This window comes from Tripterygium wilfordii, chromosome 17, assembly GCF_013401445.1.
Source record: "Tripterygium wilfordii isolate XIE 37 chromosome 17, ASM1340144v1, whole genome shotgun sequence".
NCBI lineage: Eukaryota > Viridiplantae > Streptophyta > Magnoliopsida > Celastrales > Celastraceae > Tripterygium > Tripterygium wilfordii.
The window spans coordinates 12,434,560-12,448,888 of record NC_052248.1 but is presented as its reverse complement, the minus strand read 5'-3'; the positions used below and the strand labels follow the sequence as shown (position 1 = coordinate 12,448,888).

The 14,329-nt window shown below is 34.5% G+C and overlaps 1 protein-coding gene across 1 annotated transcript; it reads left to right on the top strand.

Moving 5' to 3' along the window:
* The first annotated feature begins 537 nt into the window (after positions 1-537).
* LOC119982422 (oligopeptide transporter 4-like) lies at positions 538-7,530 on the top strand. The gene is made up of 6 exons (XM_038825788.1): positions 538-1,327; positions 2,276-2,373; positions 4,684-5,247; positions 5,950-6,202; positions 6,276-6,458; positions 6,620-7,530. Exons 1-6 carry the CDS (start codon positions 815-817, stop codon positions 7,229-7,231), a joined length of 2,223 nt encoding a protein of 740 aa, XP_038681716.1. The 5' UTR covers positions 538-814; the 3' UTR covers positions 7,232-7,530.
* The last annotated feature ends 6,799 nt before the right edge of the window (positions 7,531-14,329 follow it).

The following is a 14,329-nucleotide window of genomic DNA, read 5'->3' as shown; positions in this document are numbered from 1 at the left end:
AATACAATCAATTCAATTATGAGTTAGTGATATATAACAATCAATACATTTATAGGACTATTTATACTTCGCTTGTTAAAAATGTATTGTACAATTAATAGTTCAAATTATTAATTGTGAATTAATATACTATATATATATATATTTAATGAATGATAATATTATTAATAACAAGGGGAATAATATATAACAACGGGAAGAAATGCACTCTCTAGCCATGTCGAAGTCAAGATTGACTATATATATTAAAAAAAATTCGAAAAATCCAAGGGAGTCACGTGGCCTGGTTACATGATGGCTCCGTCCTTGCTTCCCACATTGAACAATCGTTTTGGACCCAATCAGATTTGTTTTGTGTTATGCTACGCATATTTGGGGATTCAAATGACAAACCAAAACGTATTAGTGCAATTGAATAATTAAACAAAAAACCAAAATCATTATCTTATCAACACTTCTCACTAAATTCCAATAACACAGTTCTCCCAGCTTTCGTTTCTCAGTGTCAGTCTCGATCTTATACAGTGCTTTCGCCATTGGTGTTACCTCATACCAATCAATCGAATAGTGATTAATATTAAACCTCCTATTCCAAGTTTTATGTGAAACCAAAAAACACGCCATTGCTTCCTACAAACAAAAACAAAACAAATCATAATTATAATCATAGTAATCAATGCACCATTAGCTGTGCACACTTTAAGACAAAACACCCGCTGATCCAAATTTCAAACATGTAAATATTATTGATCCCTAAACATTTATGCTTGCCTTATTTTGTCTCCACCACTCCTCTTGAGACTCTCACCAAAACATGGGCAGCCTTGAAGTTGAAACCCAACCTCCCCTCACCTCCGCCTCCACCGAAATTGAAGACGATGACCTGTCTCCAATCGAGGAAGTCCGTCTCACGGTGAACAACACGGACGACACGACGCTACCCGTATGGACATTCCGTATGTGGTTCATGGGACTTTTCTCATGTGCTCTCCTCTCTTTCCTAAACCAATTCTTTGCCTACCGGACCAGGCCACTAGTCATAACCCAAATCACAGTCCAAGTTGCAACTCTACCAATAGGCCGTTTCATGGCTGCTGTGCTGCCCAAAACCCAGTTCCGGATCCCCGGGTTGGGGTTGAGGATGTTCTCCGTCAACCCGGGTCCGTTTAATGTGAAGGAGCATGTACTGATTTCCATATTTGCTAATGCTGGTAGCGCATTCGGAGGTGGGTCTGCCTATGCTGTTAGTATTGTTACTCTTATTGTTGCTTTTTATGGGAGGAGCATCTCCTTCTTGGCTGGTTGGATTCTAATCATCACCACTCAGGTACTCTTTCTTTATTAAATTATCATCAGAATATTAGATTGTGTTTGATATCACTTTTAAAAATTTTAAAAACAAAAATAAAAAATAAAAACATAAAACATAAGGGTTTGTTTGGTATCACTTTTGTTTTTTGTTTTAGTTTTCAAAAAATAGAAAATAAAAACAAAAAATATTGTTTGTTTGTATTTTCTGTTTTGGTTTTTATGAAAACATCAATAGAAAGAAAAAAAGATAAGAAATAAAACAATAACTCAAAATATATTTAATCATTGTTTTCATATCTCTATGCAATTTATAATTTACAATCTTAAAGAAAGTGCAATCTATAATAAGTATAACTAATTCTATTTCCAAAACATTTTTTTTTTCTTATTTTCAAAAATTTTGAAAACTTGTTTTTAGTTTTCATGAAAACCAAAACAAAAAATACAAACAAACAATATTTTTTGTTTTTATTTTTTACTTTTTAAAAATTAAAACAAAAAACAAAAAACAAAAGTGATACCAAACAAATCCATTTTCTTTGATTCTTACGAAGTGATTTGCTTTTATTTCGTCCTTTCTACATAATTTATATGGTTAGTAAATAGTATGAAGATTTTGAATTGGATCGGGTGCGTTAATGTTTTTTTTGATTATTATTATTGGATTCAAACAATCAACCTTATCGAGGGATTACAGGTTACAATTTACAAGGTAGCATGAGAATAGGAGGTAGCCTGGTTAGTCAGGTTGTCTGTCCAAAACCTTGAGGTTCATGGTTCCATTCTCATCAAGGATTGAGATTTGGGTAGTTTTAATTCGTTGTGGTGGTTTTTATGCCCATCGAATATGACTCACGTGTGTGTAGCCTATTTAAAAAAAAAATGGTATTTTGTCAATTTGTTGATTTATGATTTGTCTTCTTGAGTTGCAATGATAGAAGTCATGGAACCGGGTGGTTTGCAGGTGCTAGGTTATGGTTTGGCCGGACTGTTGAGGAAATATGTGGTTGAGCCAGCGCACATGTGGTGGCCTAGCACGCTCGTTCAAGTCTCGTTATTCAGGTGCAAACCCTTTCAGTAGTGTTAGATAATCCATATAATGATAGTTTATGGGAATCCAAGTATTCTACATGAAATTTTAAAACGTTTTAACTCTCAAAATATACGTTAGATTTTTTTAAAAATTACATACTCAGAATCAGCACATAAAACTCTTTCTAACAAGATTCATTGTTCTAACAAGATTTTCATTGTCGATGAATTTCATCAGGTAAATCTTAATTCCATTGTTTTTTTCAATGAAATTTTCATAAACAATGAATTCAGAACTAAAACAATGAATTATAGACTATACTTTTAAAAACAATAGAATCTATATTAAAATAATAAATTTTAGACAATTAATTCTAAGACAAAAGAGTGAAAATAAAAATATTCTATTGATTAAATCAATGAAATAAACCTATTGAGCTTCGATGAGTTACCAAACTGATGGATTACATATCATTTTCAAAATCATTTTCACCAAACCCTAAATCCAATATTGGAAGTCGATGAAACCCCATCTTTTTGGCCTAAAGATCGATTCCACTCATAAGAGTTACATAAAAAGGAGATCGAAGTAAGAAACCCGGGTTTTTTGGCTTACCCGCAGATTTATGAGTGGAAATGGTACTTCTGATTTGCAACTTGAGGAAACACCGTCTTTTTTTGGGCATCAATCATCATAAGCATGGATTTTTTTTTCCTTCATTCCCCTTCCTTATCAAGTATTGAGTTATACTCTAGTTGGTAAATTTATCTGAGAATAAACTATACAAATTATGAACTTGAAAGGTTATGAGTTCAATTCTCACTGAGGATAATACCCTTAATATTATATGTTGAACTCTGATCAAACTTATCCATCATTAAATGAGAAATTTATGTACGTACGAATTTAAATACCTAAGTTTACACTCATATTAGATTTCAAAAAGGCAAGCTTTTAGGATGTCGTTATCAACTAAAAAAAGTAGTGCATTATTTCTTGAGGGTATAAATGTAAGGTGCAGCAGAACAATAACTGCTGGTCAAAACTTAAAAAGCGAATGCCAATAACAATACCACTATAAACATTGCCACACATCCAGGAAAACGTACATGTGCTTTATTATCATAATAATTAATCCCTTCGTCCTATTTTTATAGTCCATTATATCATTTTTGAAAGTCCTAAATAATAATCCACTTATTTTAAATTAAGTCATTATTTTATTATTATACCTTCATTTAATACACTTTTTTCTCACCATAATTTTTTAAATTCTATATTCTAAAAAATTATTAAATGCTTGTATGGAGAACTAAAAAGTATTCACATTAGTAGTATTATATTCACATTAACCTTATTAACATTTTTAATTGCCTTAAATCTTGCAAATAACATTAAAGATGGTTTGAAAAGTGCATTACATTTAATGAGGGTATATCAGAAAAAGAATCAATTTTAAACTAAATTAATCATATTTTTTTAATATATGTGTAAATAACTATCGGACTATAAAAATGGGACGGAATGAGTACATTTTGGTGTTGTTATATGGAAACGATGGTAAACTACCTATTTAATAATAATGTCTGCTCTGAATTTGTTTTTCAAAAGTAAGCAAGGCAAGCCACGCTGTTAAGCAAGAAATATAAACTACACATGTCACATGGCTGACAATTGGGGGTCAACATTAGATGGCGATCGTTTTTGTTGAAGATAAGAACCATAAGGTAGGAAAATCTGCACAAATTAACAATACCATTTCACATAAAACCACCCAAAAAAAATGCAGTGTCTCTTTTTTCTCTTTTCTTTTCTTTTCTTGTAAGAAGAATTTATTGCAGTGTCTTTCTTTTTCTTTTCTTGTAAGAAGAATTTATTGCAGGTTGCTAGTGTAAACAGACTTACTCAATTTCAAACTTGTAAAGTTCAAAGCAAAGGAAAATGCTAACCTCAGCCTTCTGCTCCATATTTGCTCATCTTTCACCCTCTAGTCAATAGTACCTAACTTCAGCAACCACCACCCCATGAGCAATTCTGATGATTCAAAAAATGCATTATTATGCATCTTCAATAATGCAAGCAAAACCAAAAACAATGCAGCAAACCAAACAAACAAAGTAATACAAGAGTAAGCCATGCAATCTGCCCACTTGACACACAGGATAACTTCATCCCTATTCATACTCTGCAAGTGTGGGTTTAATGCGACCCAACCTTGGGGAGATTTTCCATTTATATGTCAAGAAAAAACAACCTATATAAAAACATAATAAATGATTATCTACAAGTATAATGTGTGTGAAGCAATGTGAATGAACAGCTTGAAATTTATTTTGCAGGGCTTTGCATGACAAAGATGAACAACGCATGACCAGAGCGAAGTTTTTCCTAATCGCATTCATTTGTAGTTTCTCATGGTACTTGCTCCCAGGGTATCTATTCTCAACATTGACAAGCATTTCATGGGTTTGCTGGGCATTCCCAAAGTCGGTGACAGCCCAGCAACTTGGCTCCGGCATGAGGGGCCTTGGAATTGGTGCACTGAAGCTAGACTGGTCTGCCGTGGCATCCTTGTTGTACAGCCCGCTAATTACTCCTTTCTTTGCCATTTGCAATATCGCCATTGGCTACATACTGATAATATACATTGCGATCCCAATATCATACTGGGGCCTAGACTTGTACAGTGCACGGACATTTCCAATATTCTCTTCACATTTGTTTACAGGCCAGGGTCAAATATATAACATATCAAACATTGTCAATGACAAGTTTGAGCTAGATATACCAAAGTATGAGGAACAAGGACGAATTCATCTCAGCATGTTTTTTGCCTTAACATATGGCTTTAGTTTTGCCACCATAGCCTCAACAATCACACATGTAGCTCTCTTTTATGGAAGGTAACATTCTACTTATCATTTTATATATCATAGTTCCAGTTCTCTGTTTTCCAGCATGATTTTAATATAATGTAGTTTTATATGATATTTCCGTTTTCGCTCCAGAAGAACTTTATCTGACAAAATCATTACATTAATTATATGGAGAAATTTTGCTACTTCCCTTTTTCTTTGAACTGATTTCTTCTTTTTCAGTAACATTTATCAAAAAGGTATTTCACACATATGTACAGATAGCACATATTTTCTTCTATAACCAGTGTTCTCAAAAAGCTTTATCACCTTACCGCTAAAACATTTATTTCTTAAAGGCTTAAAGCTCATTCATCTTCAAACTGTGAATGATATCCTCCCCATCATAAAGCTTTTGCTTCCAAATTCAAGGTGGTTCTCAAATACTCTTTTTTGAATGGATTTTTTTTTTTATTCAAAGGGCACCAAGGTTACAAGGAGGCAATACAGTTCTTAGATAATTGTATATCTGTTTTCCCTGATAAAAGAGCTCTTGGAAGCTTGGAATATTCTGATTCTTTTCAATTTACATCTTCTACTCTAAGCGTTCTAGCATGCTTCCATGTTATGGCATGTTAATCTGAAGTTTATACTAAAAAAGAAAAAAAGAGAGCCCTAACTTCAGTCATATTATGAGCTTTCTTAGATTGGCTGTATATTCACAATTTAATATACCATCTGCATTAACAGGGAGATATACGAGCGATACCATGCTTCTTATAAAGCCAAGGAGGATATCCACACAAGACTGATGAGAAAATACAAGGACATACCTTCATGGTGGTTCCATGTGTTGCTTGGTCTGTCACTGACCGTTTCTCTCATACTCTGCATCTTCTTGAATGATCAGGTTCAGATGCCATGGTGGGGACTCCTTTTCGCTAGTGCCGTGGCCTTCACATTCACCCTCCCAATCAGCATTATAACTGCAACAACAAACCAGGTTGGTGACTTAGAGCTGTAGCCATTTCTCCTTTCCCCAGTTGTCATCTAACGATAAGACACTTTATCTCCAGACTCCAGGGTTAAACGTTATAACGGAGTACGTCATGGGTATCGTATTACCAGGAAAACCGATTGCCAATGTGTGCTTCAAAACTTATGGTTTTATAAGCATCGCTCAGGCTGTCTCCTTCCTCAATGATTTCAAGTTAGGACATTACATGAAGATTCCTCCAAGATCAATGTTCTTAGTCCAGGTACACTACTCACGATTCCATTATGTATTAGCAACAAAACAACTGAGATAAATCTTGAAGTCCGCTTCACACGATTAGATACATTCTTTTCTTTAACCTGCTTTGTTTTTAAACAATTGCGAGCTCATCTATATTTCCTGTTGCAAATCCACTTGGATTAGTTCATAGGTACCGTGCTTGCTGGAACAATCAACCTTGCAGTGGCATGGTGGTTGCTGTACTCCATTGAGAATATATGTCAAGATAATCTTCTCCCCCCTGACAGTCCTTGGACATGCCCAGTTGACCAAGTATTCTTCGATGCATCTGTCATTTGGGGTTTAGTTGGACCAAGGCGGATCTTTGGAACTCTTGGCAACTATGGGGAAATGAATTGGTTTTTCCTTGGTGGCGCATTAGGACCAGTTATAGTTTGGCTGCTGCATAAGGCATTCCCCAAGCAATCTTGGATTCCCCTTATTAACCTTCCAGTCCTTCTTAGCGCAACTTCAATGATGCCACCGGCAACCACAGTAAACTATAATGTCTGGATTCTTGTGGGGACAATTTTCAATTTCTTCATCTTTCATTACCGGAAGCAGTGGTGGCAGCGATATAATTACGTACTTTCAGCGGCACTGGATGCAGGGGTGGCTTTCATGGCTGTGCTATTGTACTTCTCACTAGACCTAGAGGATAAAAGTTTGACATGGTGGGGCACAAATGGTGAACACTGTGACATAGCAACTTGCCCAACAGCCAAGGGCATAGTGGTAGATGGTTGTCCAGCGTAATAATGCTTGTACTCCTCCATTACATGTTTTTCCTCCAACATTATATGGATATAAAGATTCACGACAGCAACAATAGAGGTTCAAAACTGAATCAAACAGTTCCAGGTATGGTGGGAATTTGATGTTCTATAGAAATTGTAACTGTATAAAGCTCATAAAAGAATTCAGCTTACATTAAAGTGCACAACTTCCAACTCAGAAGTCAGAACCTTTCTTTCAAAAACTGCATTATCAATTTCTAGCCAACATTTACAACTCGAACGTTGAATGACTTTGCATATAAGTTTTCCCATTTGCTTTATGATATTTATTGGAGGAAAAGCCATGATGGATGCCCACTACATTTTTGCGGTGGAGGAAATGGGTGGATTTTTTGGTCTATGCTGGTGAATGGTAGATAACAATGTTCTTGGCACAGCAAAAATGTAACATGAAACAGAAGCAGGTTCCCCGCAGAAAATAGTTCATTAAATAACATAATGCTCTTTGATATTCTGATCAATAATGTTTTAGAAATTATACCAAAACTCTAACTAAGCCTGTGGTTTTCCTTTTTTAACCAGTCCAGCACATGTTGTGTAATGAACCACACACATTTCCTTCCTCCCTACGCCCATCCTATCCCATGTTAGTTGGTAAGGTTTGAGCTTAAAAACTAGTCTAATCCCTACCCATTTCTTTCCACCTTAGCTAAATCCAGAAGCAGGGATTTTCTTTCCTCTAGCAGCAGAGAAGGATATCAGATAAGTACCTTATTTCACGCATTTGTCAAAGTTAGAACTGTAAGAAACATTGTTTGTGAAGTCACAAAATACAGAATTCATGATCAGTGCCCTCAATGGTACAACCCAAAAGTCAATAATATTAAACCACAAATTTAACATCCGATAGTCTAAAATGATATGTCAAAGCAGGAAATGATTTAGTAATTTAACCAAGTAGACTAGACTAATAAATCAAGCATACATTAATGACAGCGTTCCATACCTTTTATGACTGAAAGCCACTGATTAAACTCAACCGTTCGTATTATGAAAGATCTGGTACTAGGCAAAATGAGGCAGGGAAGTTTGAGGCGGGAGTGGAAGAGGTGCGCCAAGACAGCGGAGAATGCGCCGGACAAAGAACGGTAGTCGTAGAGCGCCACATTTGGTACCTTCTCTTCTCGTGCTTTTGCGATCGCATATAGACCCGCGTCTGATCGAAAGCCTCGAGCTCCCAATAGCGGTATAATATGGACGCAGAAGACGCAGTGGTCCTCCATATGGCGATTCTTGGAAGCGGCATTGCCATTCACCGGCTACAGTTCTGGTTTTCACACTCGTAAAATGATGTGCCCGTTTGATAAAGGGGGTTATATTGATTTAAGGAAAATGTTATTTGTCCCAACACTTTTTGTCTCAAATCTTCCCAATCCCATATGATATTATCAGTATCACCTTAGTTTATTGACATGGAAAGCATGCTTATATGATGAAACACATTTGAAATTTAAGTTTCCCTCTTCTCTCTTCACTTCTCTTTTGTTTAAATTTTGAAAATTAAATCTCCCTCTTTTATCTCTATCTTCTCTCATATACCTTTATCCACACTGTTTTTTTGCATACAAAATTACGATTACATTGTTTTTTTGTCAATAAATTGTCAAATTTATCAAAACAATGTAATTTCCATAATAATTTGAATTGTCAAATTTATCAAAACAATATAATTTTTCAGAATAATGTAAATTGTCAAATTTATCAAAACAATGTAATTTCCGACAATGTAAATTGTCAAATTCTCAGCACAATGTAAATTGTCAAATTTCCAGAACAATGTAAATTGGCAAATTGATAAAAAACAATGTAATTTTCAGTGTTTTTCCATATATAAGCCGGAGAAAATATAGTTTACAAACCAATCAAGAATAATAAGATAAAATAAATTGTCTCAAAAGCATATTCATTCAAATGAGTGTCAAACACATTGTTACATTGTTTTGAATACAGTGCAACTCCCAAAATATATAAAAAAAAAATAAGTGAGAAAACAAATTACATTATTGCTGGAGGTGGAGGTGGCTGGATGCATGGGTTGACAAATTACATTGTTGTTAAACAATGTAATTTGCACTGGGCTACCGAATTCCGGCAGCTATCTAGTCGAAAAATGATTGGGTAAGGTGCACATTGGTGTGTAGAGCCCAAATATGAGGTCGGTTGTCGGATATGTCGTCGGAGGTGGTTGGATCGACAAGATTTGTGTCGCGATTACCTCCCTCTTTTGGTGCTTTTTTTCCGACGATACGAATGGCGATGAGTGGTGTGGAGGGTTAGAAAATGATCATGGTGGTCAGGCATTTCAGGTCGGTGGGTTGATGACTTCGATCGGTGGTCGGACGGAGGAGCTTCGGTGGGAAATGGTGGTGCTCTTGAGAGTGGGAGGGAGAAAATGAGAGAGGAGAGAGAAAGGGGAAAAGATAATAAAGAGAGAGAGAGTGTGAGGTTTATATAGAGACAAAAAAGATGATGTGGAGTTTATGTGGCATGCCACATGGGATTGAGAATAATTAGGACCATTTTCTTTGGGCTATTTAGCAGGATTGTTGATTTAAAGCTCTGTTCAATGTTGTTGGGAGGTGTTTGACAAATTAGAAGATTTTATAATATTATAAATTAAACTTTATAATAATTTATTTAAAAAATTAGTCTAATAAGTATAATTTATTATTAAAATTAATTTTATTGTTAATTATAAAATTAAAAGATGCGTAACCTTCACGTAATTTTTATAAAATGTAAAATGATGTTTTATAAAAAATTCAATATAAAAATGATTTTTTTAAAATAATAAATGTTATAGAGGTGGGCCCATGTTATTTAAAAAAAACATTAACAACAATGATTACAAGTGGGCCCTTGTCAGTTTAATTAAAAAAAAAACAAACACCTTAAACATTAAAAAAAAACTCCTAATTGGAGTTTTTTTTTGAGCAGTCCACACTATAATCTGTGGACGTTTGTCCACTGTTTGGTGCAGTGGAGCCTCAAACGGTTCCGCTGCATCAAACGGATCTGATATCATAGGTAGAAATGTAAAGGGTTTTGCTAATTTTTAATACTTCTCAAATAAAGTGTGGGATCCATCTAAGTATCTAACGTCATTTATGCGCGGGCTTCATCATGTGTGAGGGTCAAATTTATACCAAATTAATGGTGTCATATGGATTCTTCATTTTAAATTGAGTGAGGGATCCCTCATATGATATATGGACAATTTATTTTTTATTTTTTATTTTGTATTTTTTAATCCTTTAAATAATTAAATTATTAATATTTTTACCGTAAAGATTCTAATGTTTATTGATATTGTGCAAATACTCATTTGTCTTTTCAAGTACGTATTATATTAAAATAAATCTTATTTATTGGAGAAAAAAGACTTTGTAATTTTTAAATAAAATCATATTTAACATCTTTTCTTATTTTATAAGGATTTAAATAAATAGTACATTTAAAATTAATTGTTTGCAAATACATTTTTTTAAAAGAAAAAAATATTCATTTATTAAAGAGATTATAATTTTAAATACATGAGGTATTGGTATTCAAAAAAAAATACATGAGGTATTGGTTCATTATTTATAAAAAATTTAATCAAATAGTAAAACACAAAATTTTAAGTAAAAATTTAGATGATGTATGATGTAAAAGAAAAAAGAGAGTGAGATATTTGGAAGAATATGACCTACAAATTTACATAATTTTTTAATTTTTAAATATAATTTTTATTTGGTCCAATATGTGAGTTAATTGGAATAAAAAAAAGTGAATTACCTCAATGTTTAAATATAAATAGAATTATCATATCAATTCAAGAATACTTGGTAAAAAAAAAAATTAATATCACACCTGCATGCAAGGGTTAATAACTATTAAAAGTGAATTTAGAAGCAAGTGAACGACAATCACGTTATATGGAGGACCGATCCATTTATTAGGGAGTGGGTTCGAGTACTATCACTTTCCAAACCCAAGGAACTTTGAAAAAGAATAGAACCATAGAAGTCCTTTTTTGTGACAGCTGTCCGGTTGCAATATGCTAGTCTATTACCGTGTAGATCTTATCCATTTCCTTTCTATAATGTATTTTCTTAAAAAAAATTATGTACGTGAAATGTTGGCGAAGATATTTTCTTCTCTCTCATCTTACCGTGTTTTGCTTCTTCGAACATTTTGATCTCCTTCCGAGAATCAGATCCGTCTTCAATCTCTGCCTCTCAATCCTTTTTCTCTTCGCTTGGAAATATCTGTGACGGCTTCTCTTCTCGATGTCCTCTTCCATGGCAATTTGTTTCTGGTAACTCTCTTGCTTTGCACATTCAGTTCGTTCAATGGCCACTTCCATGTTTATCTAGCTTTTAATGTGTTTGTTTAGTTTTATTTTTCTTGCTTTTGCGTTCTTTTCAATCTACGGTAATGCGAGAAAGCACTGAAAACGTTTATTTAGATTTACTTTTATGATTTTTTGTCTGCAGGTGATTAGGTGAAGGTAGGGTGATTATATGTATATATCTATGCATGAATGCGTTTATGAGCTTGATATTATTCTGTTACGTGATTTTTCGTGTTTTCATCCTGTGTCTGAGTGTTCCTGATCGTTTCACGATCTTGTCTTGTGTTTTCGTGATTCGATCGCGGTGACTTTGTTCTTGCTTTAAAAGTTTAAATCTCTTTAAAATTTATTGACCTACTCCTATCTCCTTTTGTTTTTGTTTTTTAAAGTATATAATGCAACTGATAGAAGTCACTATGAAATCTGCAATTGAAAGAAACGGAGAAACTTCGTCTACCTAAGCGTCTGCTTATGTTTTATGAGTGCATGTTTTTAGGCCTTTGCTTCAGATTCATGCGATAATTAGTTAATACTCTTTTACATGGATCTGTTGCTGTATGTTGTGTCTTTGTGGTATTTGCTATTTTTTTGCTGACTAAGAATAGGTTAATTTTGACTGATTAATATTGATTTTTTTAAAAACAAAATGGAAGTTGAATAGTTTGGTATGCACATGCTCATGCAATCTTCCTTATGAAAGCTGCATTGAGATTTCAATTTTTTCCTTAGAAGTTGTGACGTTTGATCATTGATTAGAGGTATTAATGCTTGGTCTTTCATTTGAAGAAGAACTGTGGACCTTATGCTGATACGCAACATTGAAAAGGAATTATGGCAATGATCCACCTGAAAGAATTCTTGTTGATTTTCTTAATTTGATGAGTAATGGTTTTCACTTCATGAGTGGGGCCAGAAATCTAACTTTATGAGGCGGTATCATGATTGAAAGTTTTAGCTTCTATTAATATGATCGTTGTAAATTTACTTCACAACTTCAATCCAAGACAACCTCTTTGCAATAATGGGGTAAGGTTGTGCCGTAGACTCTCCCCGAACTCTTGCCACCGGTACAGGAGCCTCTATTCTACTGGCTTTTTTTAAAATTTTGTTTTTTTACCCCTTCATCAATTCATGAAAATTTGAAATTTATTGATTTGCCCATGATTAAGTGGGGATTTTGACATCTGGTCTCTCATTCGAAAATTGGACTTTATTGCAAGTACGCTTGTTGAAAAGGAAATTGAACGATGAGCCTTTTGTATGTCTTTGTTGTCTATTTGGGGTAGTCCTTAAGTCACATTTGGTTTCTTGTGGAATCGTTTGATAGCTCATATCTGTATCAGGCTTATTGACAATAATATATTCTAGTAGTTGTAAGAAACAAAATCATAGAAAATGAAATATTTCCTTCGGCTACTGATGTTTGTCAAACTGTTGATAAAACTATTTGTTAGTGATTCACTGATTCTCGATAGGGGCTGGTTGCTTCGAAAGCAATGTAGCTTCTAAGTAGTCATTCCCATCATTAGTATCATTTGCGAAGATGAAAAATATGGAGAAACCTCTGGAATATAAAGAAGGGTGCTTCTGTAGATAAAATGGAATTGCAAAGACAAATTTTTATGACATTAGAAGGACAATGAGTTTTACTTTTCTTGTCTGAACTATTATGGGTTAGAGCGAATGATGGTGTGTCAGGCCTTGGCGATTACCCCGTTTTCTTTTTCACTAAATTTTGATTGTAGAAATCATGGGAAGTTAGTATTGTAATACCTTAGTGTGGTGGATGAACGGGAAGATCCATGGATAGTGAAAATTCTGTACTTCCGGAGCACTTTGCTCTACGTTGACACTTATGTTTATCTGACTGACAACTGGTGCATTCAATGAATGGACCCCATATGTATAGTGGGTAAGGAGTACATACTCCAGGAGTTAAAAATGTTCTTAACAAGAACCTCCTACATACATCTTTAAAAAAAATGAGGCATAGCAGGCTTTACAGTTGTGAAATATTATCATATTCTGCTTAAGAGGCAAACATAAAGATTTTGAGAAAGCTGGAGAAGTAATATGAAATAACTTCCTTAGTTTCTGGAAGTAATGAGGGACATAAGCAATTGCGTACTCTGAGACCGTTCTGGGGACCTGCTTGCCCTTCTTCCCTCTCGACAAACAACTCCGGAGTGAATGCCTTTGATGCGACTAGCGGGGCGGGTGGAAGTCGAGTGAGGAATAGTCTCACTTTTCCGTTCAGTAGTTCAGCACATCGGATCGTGCAGCCGAGGAGTGAGGTTGTCCCCTCCTCCTATCCAATAGTGGTTGGATAGGCCGATCTTTAAAGGGATAGCCAACTGAGTAGCCGTTGAAAGATGATTCCTTCGACCGATATGCCTCTTTCAAGATCTTTTTCCTAGTAAATGAATGGCAAACTTTTGTATTTATGAATTATTCACTTTTTCTCCGCATAATTGTTTCAATATTGTCAGGTCTTCATGCCTTTGATTACCAATAATGAATTCAAAAAAGGAAAAAAGTGGCTGTCATGCCTCCCTAGACTTTTTTATTGTAAACTGGTTTGATTGCCAAAAATTCTGGAGTCTGTCTTTCCCAAGAAATGTTTTTGATCTTATTAACTGCTCGTCCTTGGTGTAGTTGTGGGTTGCGCCCCTTTGGTGCTTGAATAAATTTTTTCTATTCAAAAAAAAAAATTTATTACAA